This window comes from Geospiza fortis, unplaced genomic scaffold (assembly GCF_000277835.1).
Source record: "Geospiza fortis unplaced genomic scaffold, GeoFor_1.0 scaffold40, whole genome shotgun sequence".
NCBI lineage: Eukaryota > Metazoa > Chordata > Aves > Passeriformes > Thraupidae > Geospiza > Geospiza fortis.
The window spans coordinates 19,123,246-19,148,282 of record NW_005054297.1 but is presented as its reverse complement, the minus strand read 5'-3'; the positions used below and the strand labels follow the sequence as shown (position 1 = coordinate 19,148,282).

The window sequence follows — 25,037 nt, the reverse complement described above, 5'->3', positions numbered from 1 at the left end:
GGATGCCCTGTGTTCAGCCTGCTGCATGCTGTCTGCCTGAAATTGTGCTTGTGTTTATCCTGGAGTGGAAAGGCTTCTCCTGCTTCCCTAAGAGCCATCCCTTTCTCTCTAGCAATTACTATTTACAACAGAGCAGTAATCTTTGAAGTGGTGCTGGGAATTGTAAGTAGGCAGCATTTGGGCAGGTGTGTTTGATATGGTAGCACTAGGCCAGCTGTTGGCCTGCTGAGCTGCACAGCTGGATCCTGGCCATGGCAGCACATCTGCTGCTGCCCAGAGAGGAGGAGCAAGGTGGCAGGTCAGAGCTGGGGTTTCTGGAGAGTCCTTGGAGCAGCCCCACTCAGGGCTGTGCCAGTGTCTGGATTTAAAGATGCAGGTCAGCAGTGGGAGAGGCTACAATACCTAGGCTTGGCTTGCTACAGACCTTCTCTGGCCCTGGAAATCACTGGCAAGTTGACAGCCTGCTTGTGCTGCTTATAATCTGTATTTTTGTATCCTGGTGATCCAAATGCAATTCCACATTGGTAGTTTTATCTGTATCTTATGATAGTTTTTGGTGTGTTTAGTGGTTAACATAGCAGTTTATAAGTGGCAATAAATTAGCAAATTTGTGTTATACTTGCAAATTTGTTCAGAACCTCAATAAAGTGTTAGTAACCTTCACTGGATTATGAGGTAAACTTTGGAGAAATATGAGGAAGTAGATTCATGTTTGCAGTTTTAAAAACATAAATTGAAAAAGAATCAATATTCAAAATGTTGTGAATCCTGAATGCCTTGTTCTTTGTGATTTCTGCAACCCTAGCTTGAAGAAATACTGTTTAACTTAGAGAATTGGTAGGTCATATTCATTGATGATGATAATAATAAAGATTATAGTGGGGCAATTATTTCTAAATCAAATTTGTGCTTAAATTTGGTTTTTACAGCTGCATAAAGAATTAAATATTTTTGTAAGGGACTTTCTAACTGCTGTTTTGTACACAAAATCCAGTTCAGTTTGTAAAAGGTAAAATGTACTATTCTTTTCTTTTACTTTTCTCACAAATGTGTCAATAAACCTGTTTCTTTTGGTCAGAAATTAATAAAGAAAAAATCCTGGAACATATGAATTAGCTTTTTATTTGTATAGAATTTTAATGGTGAAATGAAAAAACAGTCTTAGGTGATGAAACTTAATCAGCAGTGAGCAAAGGAGTGCTGCTTTTGTGTCCTACAAATTTCTCTTCATCATGTCACTCTGTGGATTTTTTTTTAAACTCTAGATACCTACTTAATCTTATTGTCACTATGGCAACAATAAAACCTTAAATTTTCTGTTCTTTCTATTAAATATATCACTATGTTAGAGATGGCATTTATCTGTGGATTTATCAATAGGAAACTCAATACTTTTTTTTTTAAAGGATCAAAAGATGATCACGTAAAGCTTTGCTCAGCCTCAGTTGGAAAAGAGCCCATGTATTATATTTATCACTCTAGTTCTTATAACAAATAGGTACTCTATTATTAAAGTGAAAAACTTTAATAGTCTGTTTTCCTGCCAAAGCAACGTGAACATCTAAGGCCCATTAAATGTTACTTGTAAAATGTCTACTCTGTGCACACTGCTGCTTGTTTTATTCGAGTGCAGGGATTGATAAGTGCTGCTAACTGCATCCTAGGTGGCTTTCTGTGGTCATTAGAAACAGTGATGTTGAAATCTTGTGCTCTCTTCACTGACTTGAAGGGTCCAGTTTTCCTGGGGACAAATAGGAATATAGATATTTTTTTCTTTTTAAAGCTGTTGGTTGTTGTTTAATTTTAGACTGTCAAATGTGAAGGGTGTTGCAGTGGATTTCTCCCTTGAGTTCCTGTACTGAAAAATGTTTGCAATAATATGTTCTGCTTTAAGAGGAAAAAAAACAACTTGCTCTTCTTTCTCCCTGCTATGTTTCTTCAGCTTCTGTCATAATAGGAATTAATATGAATAACAGATACATGGAAGGGAGAAAAGCTATATCACTGAATTGTTTCCTTGTTGTAGGTTGACAAAGCCCTTGTCATTTGCGGATTGTGTTGGGGATGAATTGCCATGGGGATGGGAAGCCGCGTGTGACCCTCAGATTGGTATCTACTACATTGACCACATAAACCGTAAGTACTTTCTGGTTTGCCACGCTGGTTATAAAAGAGAGGTCATCTTGATTAGACTCAGAATTCTTGATTAGAATCAAAATGCTGGGGAAAATTTGCCCTTTGGTATAACATTATTGGGTTTTAAATGCTTATGAGAAAATCTGCTGGTACAAAATGGCGACGTCTGTTTCTACATATATTTCTAATTGCATAGTGAATATGTCTAAACCATGTAAAACTAGCAAAATGTGAAATACAATGCTATTTAGGCCTGCTAAATGAATATATTCCTGAAAGCATTTCTATTTTCTCTTTATACATTTATTACTCCATATTGATATGTTTTTCTATTTTCCCAGAAATAGTCTTTAACAGCGCAATAGCAAAGGTTCTATTTGAGATCAACTCCTGAATCTAGGTGTGTGCATCTGTGCTAGCAGTACCTATACTTGCCTAAAAATTAGCAGGTATCTCAGGTATCTTTAGCCATATCATATGCTCGGAGTTAGCAGAGGCAACTGCACAGGGTCAATAGATGTGCATGGACTGTAAGAGACCAGTGGCTTTCTGAATGGCGTCTCAAATGTATGGATGGGCAAGTGAATCCACCCTGCCTTGTCTAAGCCACTTTTGCAGTCACAAGATCTCTAGTCAGTACAGTTGGTGTAATGTAAAATGTGATGTAGCTGACTGGTTGGCTGTCTGCTTTGCAGATGAGATGATTTAACCTCCTTCGGTTGGGTTGGACTAGAACTCTGATAACTAGAATGGGACATTAGATATCAGCTGTACTTGTTAAGCACCTGCAGATGGACACCTAATATTGAACTGTATCCCACCCAATAACCTCATTTGTGCTCTTAATTACAAAGCCTTGCTTTGCAATGAGAGTCCTCTGATCTTACAATATAGTGTTAGACACTCATGAACTTTAAAACATACAAGCATCCTTGATTGAATTCAAAAGGTGAAGAAAGTAAAGGGTTTTCTTCTGAATCTAAATGTGATTATCAGCATAAACTTGTCTCTGACTTCTGCTTTGGCCAAAATTATAGGGCATATACCAGTAAAATTTTGAGAGCCAAGTTGCATTTCTGGGTGTTTTGAGAGTGCTTTCAGATCACTGTACTCTGTGCTCTTTTTATTTCATGCATGTTCAAAATTTTTAATCAGTTCTAAAAACCTCTTGTAGCTTTGTTGCTTGCTTTATTAAGAAAGAATTTAACTGCTTTCTTTACTCTTAAATGTTATACCTGTGCATTGAAAGTGAATTCCTGAGTATTAGGAGCTATTCATGGTTTGAAATTTTGATATACTTAAAGGCAGTTTCCATCCCTTGTTTGTTCAGTAGTGCTCTTGATTCCTCTTAAATTAATGTATGTATTCCTTTGTAACAATTTTCATGAAACATATTTTTTAAGTGGTGTATTTCAGTTATGTACACTGTATTTTGCACAGTGTTTTGGTGAGAGTACTGTCCAGTTGCTGGGTGGTAAGCTGTCTAAGAATCTTACAAGTAGGTGATTTGTTTGATGCACCAGATATGGAGATTATAACTTCTACTTCATCTGACTAAGGCACACGCAATGTTTTGATGCTATTGAAATCTCTGGTATGGAGGTCACTTGAAATGAGTGGAGAAAAGCCTTTCTAGAAAACAGGTTTTGTGTCTGCTTAGTGCTTTATTGGTTTTGTAACAAGCCATATGTGCTGAGTATGCTTTTTGGATTTAAACTGTTAAAATTCCCTGTCAGGACAGTGGCTGTGTTACAACAAGGAAGACTCTTTTACTCTTTTGAAAGTGGTTTTGTTAATTCTCTCTGCTACTGGACAAAGAAGCCAAATGAGGGAGAAAAACTGTACCTTCTGCTAGGAAGAAGAGCAAATAGATAGATGCACGAAAACAGGTTGGATAAAGTAGAATTTCAGGACTCATAAATAGCAGCTTAAGGGCTAGCACCTTGGGAAGAAATCTGCTCCCATGTGTTGGGTAGGGAGAGCTGACTAAAGATGCTTCATGTTCACTGCTGTCTGGCTGAATTTATTTCAGCAAAATATTTGAGGGAAGGCCCACTGAGTCTCTACTTTTGCATCCCATAATTAATTATTCTGAACAACTTCTCTCGTATCTGTCCTTTTTCTCATTTGTTTTTCTAGTGTTGTTCCTACTGTGTGCCTCTCTACAAAGCTACATTTGATCCAACTGTGAAATTTCAGGTTGTCCACAGGACTTGGAGCAGTTTTACTGTGATGATTGCAAATTTATTATATTTCTCAAGCCAACCCACAGAGCTATGGAGGAGTAGGTTGCTACTCATGGTTGTTCCCTCCTTTTCTGTAAAAATTTGAGGTTGAAAATGTTAAGGGTGGAGTTTCCATTAATGATCAGATAGGTACTTGCTGCAGTGGATATTGACAAAACTCCCCAATAAGTTAGAGAAAGCAATTGCACCTTGCAAAGTTGTGAAACTTCTACTGAATTTTTATAAAGTAATTTTTTTCAAAAATTATGTAAATCAGTATGCATATTATTTTTTCAAAATATTTTCCTCATCTATGCAATTTTTTGTCTTGATCTTTTTCCTTCCCTTCTCTCACATAAACATGAGAAAAGCCTACTTTTCTCTTCTGCAGAGGGTTAAGAGTTGTCTGTGAGCAGTCTGCAAATGTAGAACAATCCCTCAGATTATTTTGGTGTCAATATGTTTAAGGATAATTTAGTTTTATTATAATCTCACATTTTCTATATTTTCTATATTTAATTTTTTTTCACCCCCAAATACAGTTTGGGTTTTTCAATAGCCTTAGATCTTTCTCATGATCCTTTTGGATGATGTAACCCACTTTGAGAAGCACTGACTGAGGTCATTACTTTATGAATATATTACCCCAATTAGGGGTTTTAATGTGATGCTTTCAGCTTCAAGGGAGACCAGATTACAGGCCATCTGGCAAGGCAGAACATGCATATGATCTGGGTAGCTAATACTGTAAGAACTTAAATGCTTACCCTGTGCTTCAGCAGCACCCTTTGTTAGAAGATGACTGAAAGGATATTATTTGGTGGGCAGGGCCTGAGGAGTTTGTTTTGTGCAAGATCCTGATTACTGTGGTTTGAGAGAGCCCAAAGATTTTATGACTTATGCTGTTGACTCCTGTAGTCATTATTGCATACCTGTTCTCATGTGTTCATCTACTTCAGCTAATTTGCTAACATTTACTAATTTTACTAAACAACATGGTTAGGAACTCAAGGCCATACTAAAAATAATACATAACATATTACTCCACTTTATTTCGTGTATCTGCAGGTTAAGTCATCACTTTCAATCTTTTTCCAATTCTTCTGTAGGGTTTTCCACATCAAGCATTAAGTGTCTGAGATGTAAACATTTATGTTCTTAGGCCTTGGATTTGCAAACACCTTTAAGTTGATATAATCTTTGAAAGTATTGTTCCTGCTCTGTTGCTACCTCTGGCCTTTTGTTCTGTCTCTGCAATGTTTTTGCTTATACTGCCATGAACATTTGCATGGCCAGACAGTGAATCAGATCAGGGAGCTGATTCAAGTTGAAACTAATCTGGTATGGGGGAGAAAAAAAAAGTTGCTATTTGTTCTCCTTTCCACACCTCTATTTATGCAAGCAAGAAAAGGAAGGTGACCTGGGGATATGAATGAACAGTCAGGTGGAAGAGATGGAGGATAGATACTTTTCACAGTAGCAGTGGTTACAGGCATTTTTAAATTACACCTTGCAATTTTCATCTGTTCTGTGCCAGAAAACAGTTTTAACTCTGAGGCTGTGACTTCAGGTGCACTTCTCAGGTGGTGGTGGCAGCTGAAGTAGCAGCCATTGCTTGATCCAGTTCCTGTCCCCACATTGTGTCTGCATGAGGATATTCAGTATACATGGACAACAGGGAAGTCCTCTGCTTCCTGAGGTGTGAGTTGTTTTCCACCTCCTTTCCCTTTCCCCAGCTGCTCAGGTTTTCTGATCTGGATCAGTCTATGGTATGTTTAGATGAACAGTTTTGAGGTAATGGCAGAAAGAAAAGGAAACTTATGGTTTGACGTGCATGGTCTGAGAGGATCCCATACTGCAACAAGTTCTGCCTTGCCTTCAGCACCCTATCTGTTCCTAAATAACTTACCCCACTTACTTTCAATTCTTATCTTTCAGATAAGTCTCAGGAATAACAAGGCAATGATTGTTTTCTTCATTGCATTGATCTAGCTAACTCATAAAACAAATACTCTGCTGTTAGTAATGTTTAGTGGCAAAGGTAGCAGAATGGCAATAAGTGACAGTGTTTAAAAGATAATAATAGGAAAGAGTAGTTTTTTCTAGCCCTGTGCAATTTCAGACCATCACATCACTTTCTTTTTGCCAGTCTATATTCAATATGATGATTCTTCTCCCTGAACTCTACCCTTTTGGAAGCATGAATGTATCTTTCCCAGAAACATCCTTCTATCACTGTTTCATCCACAAAGAAAAGGAAAAAATTGAGTCAGTGATGCTAAAAAAAAAAAAAAAAAAGAGAGAGAGAAAAGGCTAGCTATTTACACTGTTTTACACTTGCAGCACAATGTTTTAACTATAACAGTTCTATTTCTTGTTGTAATCTTAAAGGTTTTCATGCTAGTGTATGCTTGAGCAACTGGTTAATCTAAGACAGGGACTTTTGTGGACAGACTGCTCCAGCCTGGGAGTCTGGTACATCTGCATCTATGAACGTAGGCCGGATTGGTTTACAGAAAAGGAAGAATCTGAGAATCCCACCACGAGTCTGTGATTACCAATAGCTTGAGGGAGTCAAATGCAGAATCATCACAAATGTGCCCGGTTTATTCCCATGACCTACCATCATCTTCTAAGCAAGTGGTGGCATGCAGTCAATCATGAGGACTCTTTGCTGTCAGCAAATGCACATGGCAGAAACGCAAGCACAATACGTGTTGCCCTGAATGTTTTTTGTAGGTATTTTCTCTGTATTCTGGCTGTAGGAACGGATTAGAGTAATCTGGTGCATGCTGGCTACAGGAGGGCTCAAGTAGTGAAGGCTCTGGATAAAACATGGTTTTACCTGCTGGCATTTATGTAAAGATCATACTTGCATCTTTTTCTTATGTCTTTGTTCTGCTAGCCTTGGCAGCAGAACATTACCTGCTTGCTTGATAATGTAGGACAAAATCCTCAGAGTTACTACTGCATTTCACTCTGAAATATAGAAGCATATTCTGTCCCATATCTGGAAGAAACTAATAGTAAAAATATTTGAATTAATCTTTTTTGGAAATCTGCTCATACTTGGAGAGTATAGCTGGAAAAAGTTCTCATTTTATCTCATTGCCCAAATTCTAGCACAAAATTATTTAATGGAAAAGTGAAGAAAGTGTCTGGAAGAGAGGGGTCACTTTTTGTGTGAAAGTTTGATGGTAGGAAACAAGCTGTAGAGAGGTCAGTTTTGAATAATGCAGTTTTCATCCATGTCTCTCTTTAGAACTCATAGTCCATTTAATTATGTGATAGAATGTGATTTTCTTTGAGTATCCATCAATGTGTTAGATCATTTTTAATATGTCATCTTTTTGGCTTGCATAGTCTTACTGAAACTGCTGTCTCTGTAATGTGCAATTCTTTATTTTTATGCACCTATTGAACAAAAATGTCAGTTTGAAATGACGCAATATTTACTTGTGAAACCTTCCACAAATTTTTGAGTACAAATTGCTTTTATGGTTGTTTCAGTTTGAATTGCAAGTATTTTAAAAAACAGGGAGAAAAGGAAGAAGGGAAAAAAATTCAGAAAGCATTTGCCATGTAAACAATAAAGTACATTTCTTAAGACAGTCTAATAACACTTGATTGTTGTCCCTGAAACTAGCAGAAGTACTGGAGGATTGAAAGCCAGTTTGTGTATCAAGTAATGTGGGATATACTTGTAGAATAAACATATCCATAGTGATTGTGTAATGTTGTTGATAAAATTGCTTTCATCAACCACCACTTAGCTAACTTGTACTATCCTGTGGTAGCTGGTATCCAATAACATTTTTCCTCTTCTGATATTATATGTCAGAGGGTTGTTCTTGGTTTTGTTGTGCCATCTTGAGACATTTTAGTGCAAGTTACCATTAAAATCTTGATTCTCCTTTGCTGTGCCTGGCCCTAGATTGGTTTGCTTGCAGCCCTTAACCAAGAGCTTGCCCTCAGCATGCAGTAGGATGCTCTGAAGGATGCTTCTTCTCAAACCACCTCCATGGAAGAGGATATAATCCTGCCAAAGCAAAGTTATTGAGGACTGTTGAAAAACCAGTTTGTATTTAGCTTGTACACTTTCTTCAGCAGCTAGGCTCAGGAGCAGTTCCAGTGGTGAGGGATCTTGAATGTAGTCAGCTGTTGGGTTTAGGGGTTAGAGGTCTGCACAACTCCCTTTAAGGTGGGGTTTGTTTGGCTGGAAGGGGTAGTCCTGTAATTACTTTGCAAGATAACCAGAGATGTCAGGTGTAGCAGAGTTATCTTTTCATCACTTATTGTTTCAGGCAGAGAAATTGCCACCTTGACACAGAGCATTGAGCTTAGCCATGACATGAAGCAGTAGTTCTGCAGCAGTCACAGCTACCCTTTTCAGGGCTCAGCCACTGCACTTCTGTTGCCTCCTGTCTGGTAGTCCAGGTTTCCAGGTTTGGGAATATTTAAGAATGCAATGGATTACTAGATCTGTAAGTAGGTTACTGTTGCCAGAAAAAAAGATTTTTCCCCAGCTGAGTTGTTCTTCCTACTTTGTACTGCCTCACTGGACCATGTCACAGCTCACCTAACCTGCTGGCACATGGTGTGTCTCCCTTCATGTCATCTTCTAGAGATAGGTAGTGTTTGGGTGGGCTTAGTACATCAGATAGACTGTGCTGGACTGAGTAAGTACCAGACTGTGGAGAGAGAACATGTGAATGTCTGTGGGTTTGAGGTGACATGGTAGAAACCATCATTGACAAAAAAGTTGACAGTGGCTCCAACTGTGGCACCCAACTCTCCCCTCTTCTCCTTCCTACAGATCTTAGGTCTCTGGTCCTCATTTCTTGCCAGCTCAGCTGATTTCCCTTGGGATAGCCTCTCTTTGAGATGGTGATTCTACAACAGTTACAAACTGAAATAATATGGGCGTATGTGTAAAAAGATGAGACTTCTCTCTTCAGAATGAAAAGTATATCTTTGTTTTGTCTCCTTTTGGTGTGTGTGTGTCCTCCTCAAGGAGCAGTCTAGCATATCTGGCTTGTTTTTAGAGGGACCTCTTGAGAGTATTTGTTCTCTAACTGTGTTGCCTGAATGCAACTGTCTCTGACTGAACACAACTTACATGTGGGTTGTTCTAGAGCCAGTGGATGCTATTATTTTGTTTGGCAAGGGGAGTTGTTGGAAAACTATTGCTTCCACATATTGTTAATCCTGTAGTAAAATGTCAAATTCTCTTATGTCTAGCAGTGGGGCGTCAGGGAGCCATTCCTTTCCCAGTGGGATTTTCTAGTGGGATTGTAATTCCATTTATTTTAGGGAAATAAGATCTACTGCTGATAAAGTAATAGTTTCCTTCTGTTGAAGTAGACTGTAAAAATTTGGCAGAACTTCCTCCCAGCAAACAGGAATGTAACATGTGAAAATACCTAATTTTAAAAAATTTGGCATGCCTGACTCTCACCTGTATCCAAAGTATAATATATATCCTATGTATAATTACAAAGACATGCATAACATTGCTGCCCTTGAAGCATGCTCTTGCCAAAAGAACAAACAAAACTTCCAAGACATAAAGTCAGCCTGGACATTTTGATTTTGAATTATTGTTCTGGCCAGACTTTTTTTTTCTGAGTTTAAGTGTATCAAACTTTGCTGGCAGTGAGCCGGGAAGAGTGCATTTCCTGAATAGCAGTGTGATTAAAGCCAGCACAGCTTCCTCTTCTATGTTACAGGGCTGCGATCATTTCAGTGACAGGAATGTCCTTGGGTGGAGCATGCCATCCTGCCATTTGTGTGGTTCCCCTGGGTGAGAGCACAGAATTTCCCCCAATGTGGGTCGTCACTCAGATCTGTAAAAATAGGAGGAAATAAACAGCTTGTTTATTGGGGTTTTAAAATAAATCGATTAGCTATGCACTTGCAGTAATTTGTTTCAAGTTTAATTCATTTGTTTTAAATTAAGCTATCTTAATAGAATTGAATAATTTTGCTTTGCAAGAACCTTTGCTTACTTGATGCTAAATCCAGGTCAAATTAGGAATAAGTAGCCTGAGTATTACACACACTGCCATCCTCTTCATTCTGTTACTATGCATCATTATTTTTGCATTGTGATTGGATAGAGGAAGTTGATATACACAATTGGTTTTTAATCTAAGCTGTGGTCTTCATAGAGCCTGATGAAGCCTATTTGTTTAAAGATCCATTTGAAGTAGATTCCTTTAGTTCATACCTAAGTTTATGCAGTAAATGTTGGAGAGGCCCTGCCAAGAGGAGGTGGTTTGTTCATTTTCCACTGTTGATTATTGAAGTCCAGTTTGCATTTTCTAGAACATTTTCAGATGCAGCTCTAGAGCTCTGTCTAGTGTTCATTACCAATGCTTACTCCTCACCTGAGGAGCAGAAATAACATCTCCCCATCTGCCCAGCTGGCAATCTGCTGCATTATTCGTATCCACTGCAGACAGGGTTATAGGGCATCCTGTTGCAGTCCCCAGTGGGAACATTTATCTGCCTTAGAAAAGAAATGAGATCTCCCTACTTTACTTTACATTAGCTGTTGAATAATAAGGGGAGGAAAAAGTTTGGATGTTCTTTGTGGTTTAAATCTCACTCTGGTTTAAGCATAAAAGGCTTCACAACTAATTTTCAAATGTTCAGAAAACCTTTCCCTCAATTACTTGCATGTAACTATCCCAATAATATTCTTTTGTGTACAAGTTTGACCTTAGCAGCAGGTGCTCGAAAAATTCTTGTCCATGGAAAAAAATCCTTATCTTTTCTGAGGCTTTATTCTGAGAAGTGTAAATATTTGTTTTTGAAAGAGTGCTGCTTAAAAAAAAATTATCAGCTCTTGGAAGGTATATGTGCTCAAATGAACCTACTTTTCAGTGCGACATTTCAAAATGTAGTGCTACAGAAACAGAAATATCATCCATAGTTCTGTCTTTGGGGTTTTTTTCCTTTATGGAGTAAGCCTACTGATGAAAATAGAGACAACTGAAAAGTATAGATAACAAACATATGGTGCTGTTATACAGGCAAAAGTTTTTACATATATGTATATGAACAACTTGCCAGACAAGAAATATGCATTTTTGGGTTTTCTAATTCGTACTATTTAAGAAAAGTACAGAGTAAAACTCTTCAGAGTCTTCTCTGGTAAAAGTTGAGTAACAATTCTAGGATAATCATTCCATACTGCTCTGTTTTTTCCATGGTAATGTATTTTCACAGCAGAGCATTTGTTCCAGAATAAATACATGCAGTTAGAATTGACTGAGATTAATTTGACCAGCCAATGTACCCACACATGCAAATGCCCAAACATTGGTGAATGCTGAAGTTAGTGTGCAGTTTTTTTAAATGCAGGGTCACCTTTAACTCATTTGTGACTATCAGTATAAAAGATGCTAGCTCATATAATCATAATATTGTTTTGTACTTGCAGCTTGGAGATGCAAAAAGGAAATGTTTGATTGTATTTGTCAGCAATAGAAAATAATCTGCTGTTGATCAGCTTTGTCCTTCTCTTGCAGTCACAAGGACAGGGCATCTGTAGGCCACATTTTAGAACTCTGCGGGCTACGTTTGGTCTTTGGGCTGCATGTTGAGCAATCCTCACTTAAAACCTACAAAGCAATTACCTACAACATGCTCGAAGATGAGACCTTCCAATCTTGTAAGATTATTTGGTGTCTGCTGGTTGCACTCTTAAAACACAATCACATCATTACATTCATCTAAAAAACCACTATAACTGCATTTATCGTATTTGATCATTGACCCATGAGAATTCTGCTTCATGCTCTTCAACCTGCTTCATAAAAAAGGACAACTCTGGAAACCAGCACTTCTTATCTTGTGTAAATAACTGTGAATTTGCAGTGTGTTAAAGCACAATAATTATAAGTGAGCACAGATAGGGACATGTGTTGACCATTTAGGAGAGAAAAGATATTGATTTGCTTCTTTGTGTGCCCAATATCTTTGTGTAAAAGAGCAGGTGGCTATAAACACAGATGTAGGTGTATGTGTGTCTGTAGCTATAGTTAGGGGTTTTTTTGAGAGAGTGTTCCTGTTGGGGTTATTGGAAAACCAACTGTGTATAAAGCCTTTCTGCTTTAATCTTTTATGCACCACACTTGGGTTTATGTGGGTTATTCTCTCTATGCATTCACTGTGCACATCCAAGAAATGCCTTTCCCAAGTAGAAATATCATATTTGTAAATGGTGAGGGAGGATGTTTATGTATTTAATTGTTTTTAAATGCATCAGTAGTTCCATAGAGATTGTCAGTTTAGGATTCTACAGGGTTTGTTTTATGGGATGCTGCTTTTTCTTTGTATGTCTTTCTGTTATTGTGATATTAACAAGAGAAAATGCTTTTGAAAAACTGGTAGTTAGTCACTATTAGAAATTCTTATTAACCAGATCCTGTCCTTATCAGCTTTTGCTATTACAAAATATGTTTTCTTACATGGAGTTGAAAGAGTGCCTTCTCCCAAGAGTGCACTTCAGCTACAGTTTAGAGCAATCACGTTCGTTCGGCTGCAGTTCTTTTTTCTCTCCACATCTTCAGTCACTTGTTCCCATTTTTCCCCCCTGCATTGATTCCCACAGTAAAGCAGTTCAGAAGACTAAAGTGACAGAAATCTAACCAAGAGAATAAATGCGCCTCCTGCTTTTGCAGAAAAATTCTGAAGTGAATACTTTGCACTTAAATATTTTGGTACTGAATGTTATTTTTTATCTCTGTAGATTTATGCAAATTTACAGTATGTAACTTAGGAAGAGTGGTGCACATTTGCATTTAGGTTTCAAACTTTTCATGGCTATGTCTTATGAGAATATTTTTGTACTTAGTACAGCTTTAAAGGAAGGATATTCATTGTACAGCTGCAAAAAGTGCTGACCTAAGTCAAGAAATATTGATAAGTTTGAGCATTCAACCATATATAATCTTCTTTGTATGTTTGCATTAGAAATAAAATCTTAAATTCTTCAGTTAGATTGATCTTACGTCACACCTCTGCTATGTCTGATCCTCTTGTCTATGTATCCTATGCAAGTCTGTGTTATGTGTGGCTGCTGGACTGAAAATGTTACCTGAAGCCCTTTGTAAATTAAAGGCCTGTAAATTCCAGCCTACTCATTTTTATTACCTGAGTAGTCAGTGAAAAGGAGGAGGCACCTCAAAAAAGCAGTTTGGTCCCACATATCTTGGACACCTGTCTTTGAGAGACAGGAAATGCCCTCTGAGGGCAGCCCTGTCTGTCTGTTGCCATAAAAGACAGTTGTGTGTTGGATCAGATGTCTAGCAGGCACAGGGATAGAGTTAGGTGAGGTGAGCTGGAGAGTTAATGATCTATTAGTTCAGTTACAGGGGGAAAGATAAAATTGTTTTCATAGAGCAAAAGGAGAGAGATAACCACTAAAAGCATGAATAACATATGGCTGTAAAAAATAATGAAGTGGGGAGGAAGGGAGTTGAAAAAATGTAATAGCTAAGATTGCTTTTAGTTTTTGTTCAGAAATGCATTGTTTAAGATGTCACTGAAAGAATTTGTCGATCCTATTATTTCCAAATACTCTGATGCGAAAGATATTTTCTTTTTGAGTTTTAGGATGTTGCTAATTCAAGCTTGACAACATGGGAATAATCTGCATAAGCATTTGCGTATTTTACTCTAATTTCTAATTTTGCAACTGATCCCTTGAATTCTGTTTCTTACACGCACTGTGGTGGCAGAGGAAGTGAAGAATCTGCTTAGTAACCAAAGGCGAACTATGGTTTAGACTGCTCTAACAGTGAGTTACAGGCAAAAAAGCAATTTTAGTTGTCAGTGGGTTTCAACAGAGGTCTCTTTAAATAATTTATTTTTCTCCTATAAAGAAACAACACAAATAGAAGATCCCAGGAAACAATGGCGTCAAGAACAAGAGAGGATGTTAAAAGATTACCTTACAGTAGCCCAGGATGCTCTCAGTACCCAGAAGGAGCTGTACCAGGTGAAGGAGCAGAGACTGGCACTTGCACTGGATGAGTATGTGCGGCTGAATGGTGCCTACAAAGAAAAATCAAGCTCTCATACAAGCTGTAAGTACAGTAGAGAATACAATGTAACTCCTTTGATCTCTGCCTTCCAGGGGATCCTGTTTCACTTTAGGATAAGTTTTCAAGGTTTCTAGGAGTGCCTTGTACTCTGGCCTTTTTAGAGTGACCATCCCTACATTATTTATTTATTAATTTATTTAAGATAAATATATTCTGCTGGAGAGAATCCTCTTCTCTCTGATACAATTGAATTCCTTTGAGCCATGATTTAGAGCAGTTGGCTCTGAAATGTATTTTGTCATGCAGTTTGTTGAGACAAAATTTTGCCAAATCTGCGTTCAAGGTGAGGAGGATCTCTTGCCTTCTTGGCTACCTGCTGAAATGACCCTTCAGTGTTGACAGGTGGCTGTAATAAACCAAGAAGGGAATGTGTTGATTATTTATAGGAAGAGCAGACAGTAATTTTGTGGTCTGTGTGCTGTGACCAGGTGGAGTATAGATACAGGCTGTTGTCCTGGGGAGGGAATCAACATCTGGAAAAGCAGTATCAGAGGCCTGTTATTGTCCAAACACCTCTGTTAGCAGTAGTGTATAAAAGGAGTGGGTACATCTGTGGAAGAACTGAGTGCCAGATCTCTGAGACTTCTGAATAAATCTTCTGCTTTCCTGAGATCTCCTTAGAAATTACAACTTTCAGGAAGAAAGTGATTGCAAGGTGGCTCAGCTAGAAGAATGGGAACAGGGACCAAGAAATAGGATGTCAGGGAGAATGAATTCTACTTAAGGATCCTGGGATAAGTAAAGGAGGAGAGATACCATATAGTGGTGGAGGGAAAAGGGGGAAAATTTTGATTATTCAATAGTTATTGCCATGCTGCAATGATGACTGCTCTATAAAAGGCTAACTTTTAAAGCATTATATGTTTTTGAGCACTTTGTAGGGGTTTGATCAATGTGCATTCATCAAGGAAGGGATTTAGATCACTAATTAGTGATCTAAAAGTACTTAAATATTTGTCTTTTCTATCTTTTTTAAAAAAGTGTTTTCAGGCTCTTCATCAAGCACAAAGTATGACCCTGACATTCTGAAGGCTGAAATCTCCACTACAAGATTAAGGGTGAGAGTCCTTAATTCATGTTCATTTGGATTCCATCTGCCAAGTTTATGATTATAGAATAAGCATAGCTTGAACTAGCAGATGTATCTTGTACCCTGATACTGAAACCTCCTAATATTCTAATTAGATACCATTCAGAGGTTTAAAATTAATTTTTAAAGCTGTCTCTGGGGCTGTTCAGATAACACCTTCTTGGGAAACTTTGACAGATATTCTAATTAGATGTAGGTTTAAATAAATATGATCATTATTTTCAATTGTATGCCTTTGTTTTCTAAAGGAAGAGTAAAAATAGAAAAGAGTGTAGGCCAAGGTGAGCTGCAGCTAGATAACTGTTTTTACACAATCTTTCTTCTGTGAGAAATGCATCATTAGCTGCTTGAACTGCCTCAGAAGTTTCTGTTGGTTTGAAAAATATTTTTCAGTAATGGTGCGAAACCCCTCTGTTATGTCAAAATGGAGCAGTTCAGATCAAGGATGAAAGTCTGTGTTTAGATTTTGAAATTGTTAATGAACACAAATGCATGCTTTGGTCAGCTGTGTTCAGTACAGTCAGTAACAAACTCTGTAGAAAGAACTTTCATTCACAGGTTAGTCCCTAGTGAATTTATCTTTAATAGGGAAGAAATGGTGTGCAAGACATTTAAAATATCTACGGGGATTTCATTTATTTCAGCTGTGGCATATAATGCTTTATGGATAGCCCAAACTTTCTGTAGTTAGTAATGAAAAAAAAATACATCAAAGTCTGCATGTTAAAAAGATAGCACCTTACAGCGCAGTTCTTCCATGTGGGCTGAAATACAGACTCCATGGGAACAGAAGTAGCACAAGTGACAGCATTTACTCAGCTCTTCCTTTGCCCTCTCCTGTGCACAGAGCAGCACTCATAGAAGCCCCAGAGAGTAACATCCTCCTTCACCTGCAGTAAGAGTTGTGATTAGGAATCTAAACAATTTATGTCTGAAAGGAACTGTGCTCATTAAACTTTTAAAACCTAGTATAAATGATGTGTGATGGAGTGCACTCTAAAACTCGTGTCTGGATGTTGCCCTCCTGACTACACCTGTTTATCCTTACCAATCTCAATTTCTAGTCCCTTATCCATTAAGGCAAAGGGATGGTGAGTAAGGGAACTTATTCAAATGCTGGAGGTGGGAAGAAAAATTTGGTAAGCTTAGTAGGGGGAATCAAAGGCAGTAAGGACCTTATCAGGAGCAAGAAAGAAGAAACAAGGCAATAGCTTCTTTCTGAAATGAGTGGAGCAGTAACCGATGTTTCCTTTGGCAAGGCAAGCACCAGTATATTTAGGAAATGGACAGTGTTGTTGAAAAACTAAATGTGACAAAATTTAAATATAGTCATCTACTTGTCAAGAGGGCAAAATTCAGGCATGGTCCTGTGCTCACTTTTTCCCCTTAGCATTGACTGCAGATCTACAAATTGTTCACCAAGGTGAGAGTCAGATATGTTTATCACTTTTTGGAGGTGCTTTCCTCTCTTCACTGTTTCTTGGAGTCAAGGAGCCTAATACCCTACTGGTTCCTGATTTATAGGCATTGCATAGTCCTGCATAAGTGCCTAAAATAGGTGACCTGAATCTTGTCTGCAGAGTTTAGAAGGGTGCAGTCCAAGAGTGTCTGTATCAGCATAAAGTGTGTGGTCATCCAAAGCCACTGGATATGAAAATTGAGATAAGAAAAAGTGGAACCCTGTGATGCTAGGGCTGGAAAGTGGTTGTCATGGAAGATGGCAAGAGAGGTATGGCTGTTACCACAGTTTACCCTTATTTGAATGTTGGAAGATGCTTGTTAATATGCCAGCTTTGGGCATTTTGCAGTATATGCATGCATGGACTTAATGAGAAACAAAGTCATTAGTAAGCTGCCAGCCAGCTACTTAGATTTTGCACTTTGTTAGATCAGTTGTACTAAACCTATTTCTTTGCCTGACAGTATCTGAGGCTTACTGGGATCATCAGGTTAATGGTGGCTGGAGGGGGAAACAGCATTGGAGGAAGTTCTGAATTGGTCTTTGGCCTTTTCCATGTGTATAATAGACATGTGTGGAGCCTTCTGGGTACATGAACTGCCTGTTGTGCAATAGGTCATGGAGAAAATATGACAGAAATCAGACACCTTCAATGTTAAATGAAATAAGAAGGAGAAGAAATATTTTTCTCACCAGACTGAGGGATCACATCCTACAGTAGACTTTTTGAGTGGGGCCATTTGGGGTCTTAATTAGCAATTAGCAAGATAACTCAAACAGCACAAAGCATATGTGATCACAGTAAGTTTTATGCACATGCAGCAAGTGAGTAGGAAATGGACCTTTTAAAAATAACAAGGGGTGGAGGGGCTGGGGAAGGTGGCCACATTGTTCCTGTAGGACTTGAGTGCTGGGAATGGAAAGGGGTTAGCACAGGAGCCTGCTTGAAGATGTGGTTAGGAGTAGGAGAGATCTGTCAGGTGACTGAGAATGATGTGCAGAAGCAATAGGAAGAGGGTGAATGTTAGAACAAGTGAGGAGTTGTGAAAAAGCAGGAATTACATGAAAGTTTTGAAGGAGAAGACAAGGAGCCTAAGAATAGTTTAATGCAGGGATGATGCAGTAAACACAGAGGCTATATTACGATGTAGGTCACATCCTTCTAGGATAATGCACCCAACTCACATTTCCTGATAATGAAATGATGATGAAGTACAGCAGAGGACACTCAGAAGATGATCTTGAGGAAAAATGTAAGAGTTTATGAGAGATGCAATCCTCTGAGTTGAAATCAAGTATGCCTTCTGTTATTAATATAAATACATGTTTCTGATTTTGAAAGTGAAAGGTTTAGCTATTCTGTATTTTTCAGAAAAATTCAGACTTGTTTCATATTCTACACATCACTTTAGCTGGAACACAGAGGTGATATCTTTTCATTTTCCTTAACCTTGATCAGAACACTTGAGAAATTATTCTTGGAGTTTTCATAGTAGTCAAGGAGAAAATAGCCAAGGAGCACTGAATGTATATTGAAGAAATTGTCTATTTGTCATGCTAACTATTCAGTATGGTCAAAATAAAAACAGTTTTCTGTCAAGTAAAGCAACTAGTGATGATAGTATGATAGTTTCCAAAAGCCTGAACATAACCCCTCATCCAGAGAACAGATTTCGCTTTGAAGAAAATGGAGATTAAAAGCATTTTATTTCTGTCACAGAAAATCCATTAACCAGAAACTGCAAGCTGGAATGTCTAAGTATCATTCACAACCCCCTACAAAGACTGAGTAAATCACTAGTTATTTTAGAAATGTAAAGCATTTTAAGTCTCTTGTTGAACTGCAGAAGCTACTGATGCTGAGCACTTTTAGTTACCTGGCATATTGGGAATCATACTTTTTTTTTTTATTCTTTTAAATTATTTTTATTTGAACAATATCAGCAAGTAGGAAGTCTAAGGGGATATGGATACAAAATGTCTTGGAGGCATATTTTGAAATTAATTTCAGTTAAAGTGGTCTAAGTTCATGATATTAGTATAATACATTTTTCAAGAGTTGAATATCTGAGTAGCTTATAAAAACAAGCAAGAATTTTACAGAGGTAGATGACAGAAGTGGACTTTTAGCTTTTCCTTTTTTCACCTTAATGATTGGAAAATTAGAAAGCCTAACAATATCTGGCTAGTATTTAGAGTGCAAACGAGCTAGCTGTAGATGTATAAATGCCAAAATCTTGAACTCCACACTTGAAGTAGGCTTTTGTCTCTATGGGTGTCTCTATTGATGATTAATTTGTGTTTAAGTACATTCATTTTTAGGTGGTTCCTAAAACTTTGTTTCATACATTTGGGAAATACAACATTGAAAATTAAATTGAGGATTTTTAAATTTAATCTTGATTCATAAATATTTTGTAAATATTAATCTTGATTAATCTTTAATTTAATCTTGATTCATAAATATTTCTGCTGACATCTCAAATAGCAGTATTAAGGTTAAGAAGCAATTGACCATGCAGATTTAAGGAGAGTAGGGAATATTTTTCCCAAGACATTTTTATTAAATAGACACCTATATTTGTGATTCACATTCTTCAGTGATTGTTGTCTTTGGATGAAATAAGTGTGAATTATATATTTAGGGATCCAGTGTCTGTAAAGCTTTAAAAGAATGGATGGTTCCTAGGGAAAAAAAGAGTCCATTTTGTCTTTTACAGTGCAAATGACTGAACAGCTTCCAGGAATTATAAAGTGAAAATATAATAAAACTAAAAGTAAACAGGCATGTCCCTGTAGGACAGTTGGAATGCATGCTTAACAAGTGAGAAGTAAATTACTTGTTAAAGTTCTCTCAGGTTTAATAACACAGTGTGGTATCAATACAAATAAGGAATGTAATTTAATCTGTTTGTGTCCCTTTAATACTAAAGCATGTTGCCCATAGACATCAGGAAGAGATAAGATCCTTTTTTTTTAATGTGTGTCAGTAGAGCAATTTACTCTTCTTCTCTCATCTGATGTAGTGCATACTTTAATTGTTTAAAGCCATGTGTTACATCATTTAACAAGAGGAATTTTCTAACTCTTGCTTTGATTTAACACACAAGGTTAAGAAGCTGAAAAGAGAACTCTCTCAGATGAAGCAAGAGCTGCTGTACAAGGAGCAGGGCTTTGAAACACTGCAACAGTGAGTAAATGAAAATAGTAGAAACTGATTTAATTTGGTCACTGGGTTTCTTTGGCATGGAATTGAATCTGTTTTATCTGAGAGAATTATTGTGGAGAAAAAGGAGAACCTAATATCTCTGTTAGGAAATGGGAAATCTATGGAAATGGCAGCCCTTTTGTGCAAATGTTAACGTAAGAAATTTGTCTCCTCTCTTATTTTTTTTTCATGGGGTAGCTTGTGTTGCAAAGAGGCAGAAAAATGGCAGTGGTCAGGGGACCCAAGGACAAAATTAGCTGCTTTGTGTGTCAGATTTAAATTTTTTTTTTAATTTTTGAAAAGGTACTTAGATCTTTCTCTTTCTTTTGAGCTCATACGTGGGGAAAGAGGAAAGAAAGGTGCTGCTCTTGCAGGTACAAATGGTACACAACTCTGCAGGGCTGGACCTTAGTCACAATTTAAGGATTAGAGACCCGCCTTTCTTTGTTCCAGTTGCTGGGATGCCTGGTGTCCAAAGGGCTGATGCTGAACTGGATGAGCTTTCTGGGTATTTAACCAGTTAGATTACTAGGGAATTAATTTTTTTCAGTCTAAGAACTCCCTGCTGCTCCTGCCTTACAACATTAGGCCCTAAAATACTAAATATTACTGGAACTGTCACCATAAAGAACTTGCTGCACAGGAAACCTTGCTAACAAGTGTGTTTTCTTGAGTAAAGTGAAGGGGAATTTATTAATGCTAGCTGTTTTCCACATTGTACCCATACATTAAGGATACATTTCCACAGTAAAACGCTGAGCTGCTTGCCCTTAGTACACTAGTTCCAGTAGCAGAAGCAATCCTCAGCACATTAGGAAGATGCCAGTTAAGTCTCTATCCTCCTTCATTTTGACTAAAACAGAAATGTAAGATTTGTCTGTTACTTAAATATATACAGACCAGCAAGGATAGTTGATTGAATTTAACCATGAATCACATCTCATTTGTAGTAAAATTTAAAAGAAGAAAGACATATTGATTCTAAAGCTTAAGGTAATAAAAACTCATGCTGCTGTCCCAGGATTAAAGGTTAGCCAATCATGCTGGTTTTATTATATTAATTCAACAATGAAGTATTGTTTTAAAGCAGCTTGCTCACAAGCCATTTTGATAGGAATCCAAAGCATGTTTCAGAAACTGTCAACAGCATTCCACAGAAACACAATGGACGTTTGTTTTTAAAATTCAGTCAGCCACTTTCAAACAGTACTAATCCCATTAATTTAAAACAGGATGATGGAATATCTTATATATCAGAGATCCTTCTTGTCTATCTTAATTATATACAGAATAAAGCAGTAGCAACTTGAATGTGGCATGTCATATTACTAGACAGCATGTGGTGTATTACCCAACCGTTCATTCATGATCCCAATTGTTGGTGTATCCTGTATCTATTTGACCTTAGCAACCTGGTAAGTTACCAGAAATTGAGAGTTGTCAGACAGTAAGTGCCTGCCTATGAAAGAGTTCGAGGAACTTTCAAGCTAAAATAAATATGTCCTTGAATAGGAATGATTGCCAAGTCACAGAAGTAATTTCCTTACACAAACTAAGTTCAGTTTTCTCAAAAACTGGAATGTAGGAAAGGAGAACAGACATGCTCACAGCTTTACAAACTACTTTAGAACTTTGATATTTTTGTAGCTAAAACTTTAAGAAAAATAGAATTCAGTTACAGGTGTTTTGTGCAAGTTGCTGTTCTTGCTGGGGATGCTTATGATCACTTCTGGTTTGTTCACTCCTCACTGACAAGGCTGTTAACTTCCAGCAAAGATGATGGATGATGATAAAAAACAGAAAACCAAGAATTTATTCTCTAGTAAATGCTTGATTTTTATCAAGATAGCTGTTGGTTGGTTTTAATTTTTGAAGCACAGCTGCAGTCATTTTCATGATGCTATGAAATACTCTGTTAAACTAGAGACCAGAGGAATGTGTTTACAAACTGTAGTTCTTGAAGGAAATATGGAAAGACTGAAATGAATTGTCTTTTTATCTCTAAGTTTAGGGTAGCCTTTTATTACTTTCAGGTTTCAGTTTCTAAAATCATTCGTAGTTCAGGACTTTAAGTTCAGGAATTGTCCAATTTATGACATATGGTATTAATTATCCAGAGATTTTGTGAATAAAGAGAGCCTGGTGACTGGCTGAGCAGAACAGCTGTTCCAGGCAGTTAATGCCCAGGATTAGAGTGAACTAGAGGGAAGCTGAGACAAGAATGGTGCTGGTTATGTTTCTGCTCAGAAAGGCTGATTAGTACCAAGAAGCCAGCCTGTCTGCCTGTGTCCCATTGTGGGTTTGGGTGGAAGGATACTACTTGAAATAAATTCTGCTTCTGTAAGGAGCACAAACAGTTATTAGTATGAGAGAGTTATGGTGGGAATGGGAATTTTGACAGTATTGTCAGCAATAACTCTGTGCTCCTTGACATTTTTGCCAAGGATTAAATTGTATTTAAATGAAGATTTCAATGTCATTTTTCCTTTCCATGGCTGTTGAAAGAAATGGTATCTCACCTCCTTCCCTTCTGTTCTCTAATTCTGCTTCTGCCTGAAGTAGAACAGCAGAGACATTAGTATGATTTTCTCTATCTGCTATTAATATTCTGTCTTTCCACAGAATTGACCAAAAAATGTCTGGAGGCCAGAGTGGGTATGAGCTGTGTGAGGCCAAAGCCATCCTGAAGGAGCTGAAGTCCATCCGAAAGGCGATCACATCAGGCGAGAGAGAAAAACAAGATTTAATGAAGGTATTTTGGTTGGTTAATGGAAGTTTTGTGTGGATTTGTTTTAACATGACTCACTTCCCTGATGATAAATTCTTCACATTTTATACTTTTAAGGGATTCTCAAAACTCTTTGGGCCAAACTAGTATTAAAATTAAGTTTCAGATGCAGAAACTGAAGCCTGTGACATTCCTAGTTCAAAAACTGCTCTGTGTCAGAGAATATAGATTTTTTTTGGAACTTGAATTAAGGTACAATGCATATGTTACCTCTAAAGTACAATTTAGAATATTAAGTGGACAAAATTGATATATTCTGAGATGCCTGACCATTTTGTAAATCAATGAAAGTTTTCCTAAAATAAATTGTCCTATTTCCATATTTGAAAGCAGATTTCCTTTTTAGTTTTTTTTTTCTTTTCAGCAAAACTCATAATTGCTTGACAAATTAAAAAACACAAGTCCCAAAACAGACACAAACCCAAATGAGTAGCTTTTACATTTTCACAGGTGTTGGTCATCCTTAGTGTCACCTATGAATGGCTTGATTAAAAGGATGGGTTGCTTAATTTGAAATAAACCTGGAATTTTTATTGTGGAGTCTTTTATGTATATATCTTTTGGAGATAAACTGGTATAAACATGGTGAAGTGCAAAGGAACTTTAATGCCACTTTCTTTCTCTGATTCCTGGACAGAGTCTTGCAAAGCTGAGGGAAAAATTCAGTGTTGACCAAACCACTGAAACATCTGAACCAGACTTGAGTTCCAGCTCTGTAAACTCACAGCTATGTTTTCCTAGACAAACTCTGGATACAGGGTCTCAGACTGACATTTCTGGTGAGGTGAGCTTTTTTTTCATTTTGTCCAGTGTAAAGAGAAGTTGAAAAAGAATGCTACTGTTAATGGAATTGGAATCAAATGGCTGTTCGCTGCTGCAGATAGCATATATAAGTGTACTTGTTTCACAGAATTACTTAGAATCACTTGCGCTAAAATTACTTTTCTGATTTTTTGCCCTTGAATTTTAAATCAAGATTCAGATAAACTTTATACATCTGTCACAAAGCATTTATGAAAATCTGATTTAGGCAAATAGTACCAGTACAGTGAAGATCAGGAGAGGTGGATAGTATATTTTTTTATTTATCTATAGGATGTGTTTCACCTTACAGACCTATTAAATATGAAGATGAATTTTTGTTTTTCTTTAATTTTCAGGAAAAAGATCTCAGAATTTAAATGCACAATTTCAACAACTGAAAAACTGTTCATGGAACTACTTAGTGATTAGTGTTCAGTGATTTAGTAAAACCTCATTTCACTGATATTATATTTCATATACACAGAAGGCTATTTAATTTTGATACCTTCTTTGACGTTCTGCAAGCTAAGGTTGTAAGAAAGAGAGTGTACAAGGTTTTCCAGACAAAGAGCTTGTCTATGTTTTGTAACACATTTATTAAAGTCTAACTTTGAATTGCACTGACATAGTTCTGAGTTCAACAGAATTCATAGTAGATCAGAATTTTCAGTGCAGTCGCTGCAAGAATTCTTTGAAAAGTAAGAAAGTAAATTCTTTGAAAAGTGAAAGAGTAAATTCTTTGAAAAGTAAAACCTCTGGCTTTACTGTGATGGAATATCGGCATTTGATGGTACAGTAGCTAAAAATGTATGAAGTGGCTCAGAAGAAAACAGCATTGTTTTGTACAGCTGAGTAGATGAGAACTAGGCATTTAACAGCAAGTGTGGGGCTGGCTGCAGGGGCAGGGTGGTAGTTTTATTTTTCTTTAACTTGCAATTTTTCTAGCCTCTGCCTGGGTTTAGTTGGTTCGTTTAAAACCTTTGCATGGAAACGAGGCTACTTTTTTTGTTTGGTTGGTTTTGTTCCCTCAACAGATCGGAGCAAGAAATAGATCGAATTTAGCAGAGAAGGTCAGACTCAGTCTGCAGTACGAAGAGGCCAAGCGAAGGTAACAGGGGCGGTGGGAGCGTCCGGGGCCGGAGGCGCCCAGTGCCCGGGAAGCTGCAGGCGCCAGCGGGGCAGGGAAGCTGCCGGGGCCCGGGAAGGCCCTGC

General features: G+C 37.5%; 1 protein-coding gene across 2 annotated transcripts in view; it reads left to right on the top strand.

The window, feature by feature from the left end:
• The first annotated feature begins 2,030 nt into the window (after window positions 1–2,030).
• Window positions 2,031–25,037, top strand: part of WWC2 (WW and C2 domain containing 2) — a 60,274-nt gene continuing 37,267 nt past the window's right edge. The window contains exons 1-7 of one of the 2 annotated variants that reach the window (XM_031064155.1): window positions 2,031–2,136; window positions 14,255–14,458; window positions 15,458–15,534; window positions 20,136–20,215; window positions 22,856–22,985; window positions 23,659–23,805; window positions 24,860–24,933. In XM_031064155.1, coding sequence (XP_030920015.1) covers window positions 14,308–14,458; window positions 15,458–15,534; window positions 20,136–20,215; window positions 22,856–22,985; window positions 23,659–23,805; window positions 24,860–24,933 — 659 coding nt within the window. In that variant the 5' untranslated portion in view covers window positions 2,031–2,136; window positions 14,255–14,307. Of the gene's footprint in view, window positions 2,137–14,254; window positions 14,459–15,457; window positions 15,535–20,135; window positions 20,216–22,855; window positions 22,986–23,658; window positions 23,806–24,859; window positions 24,934–25,037 lie in introns of those variants that run through there. The other variant, XM_031064199.1, reaches the window with a different exon arrangement.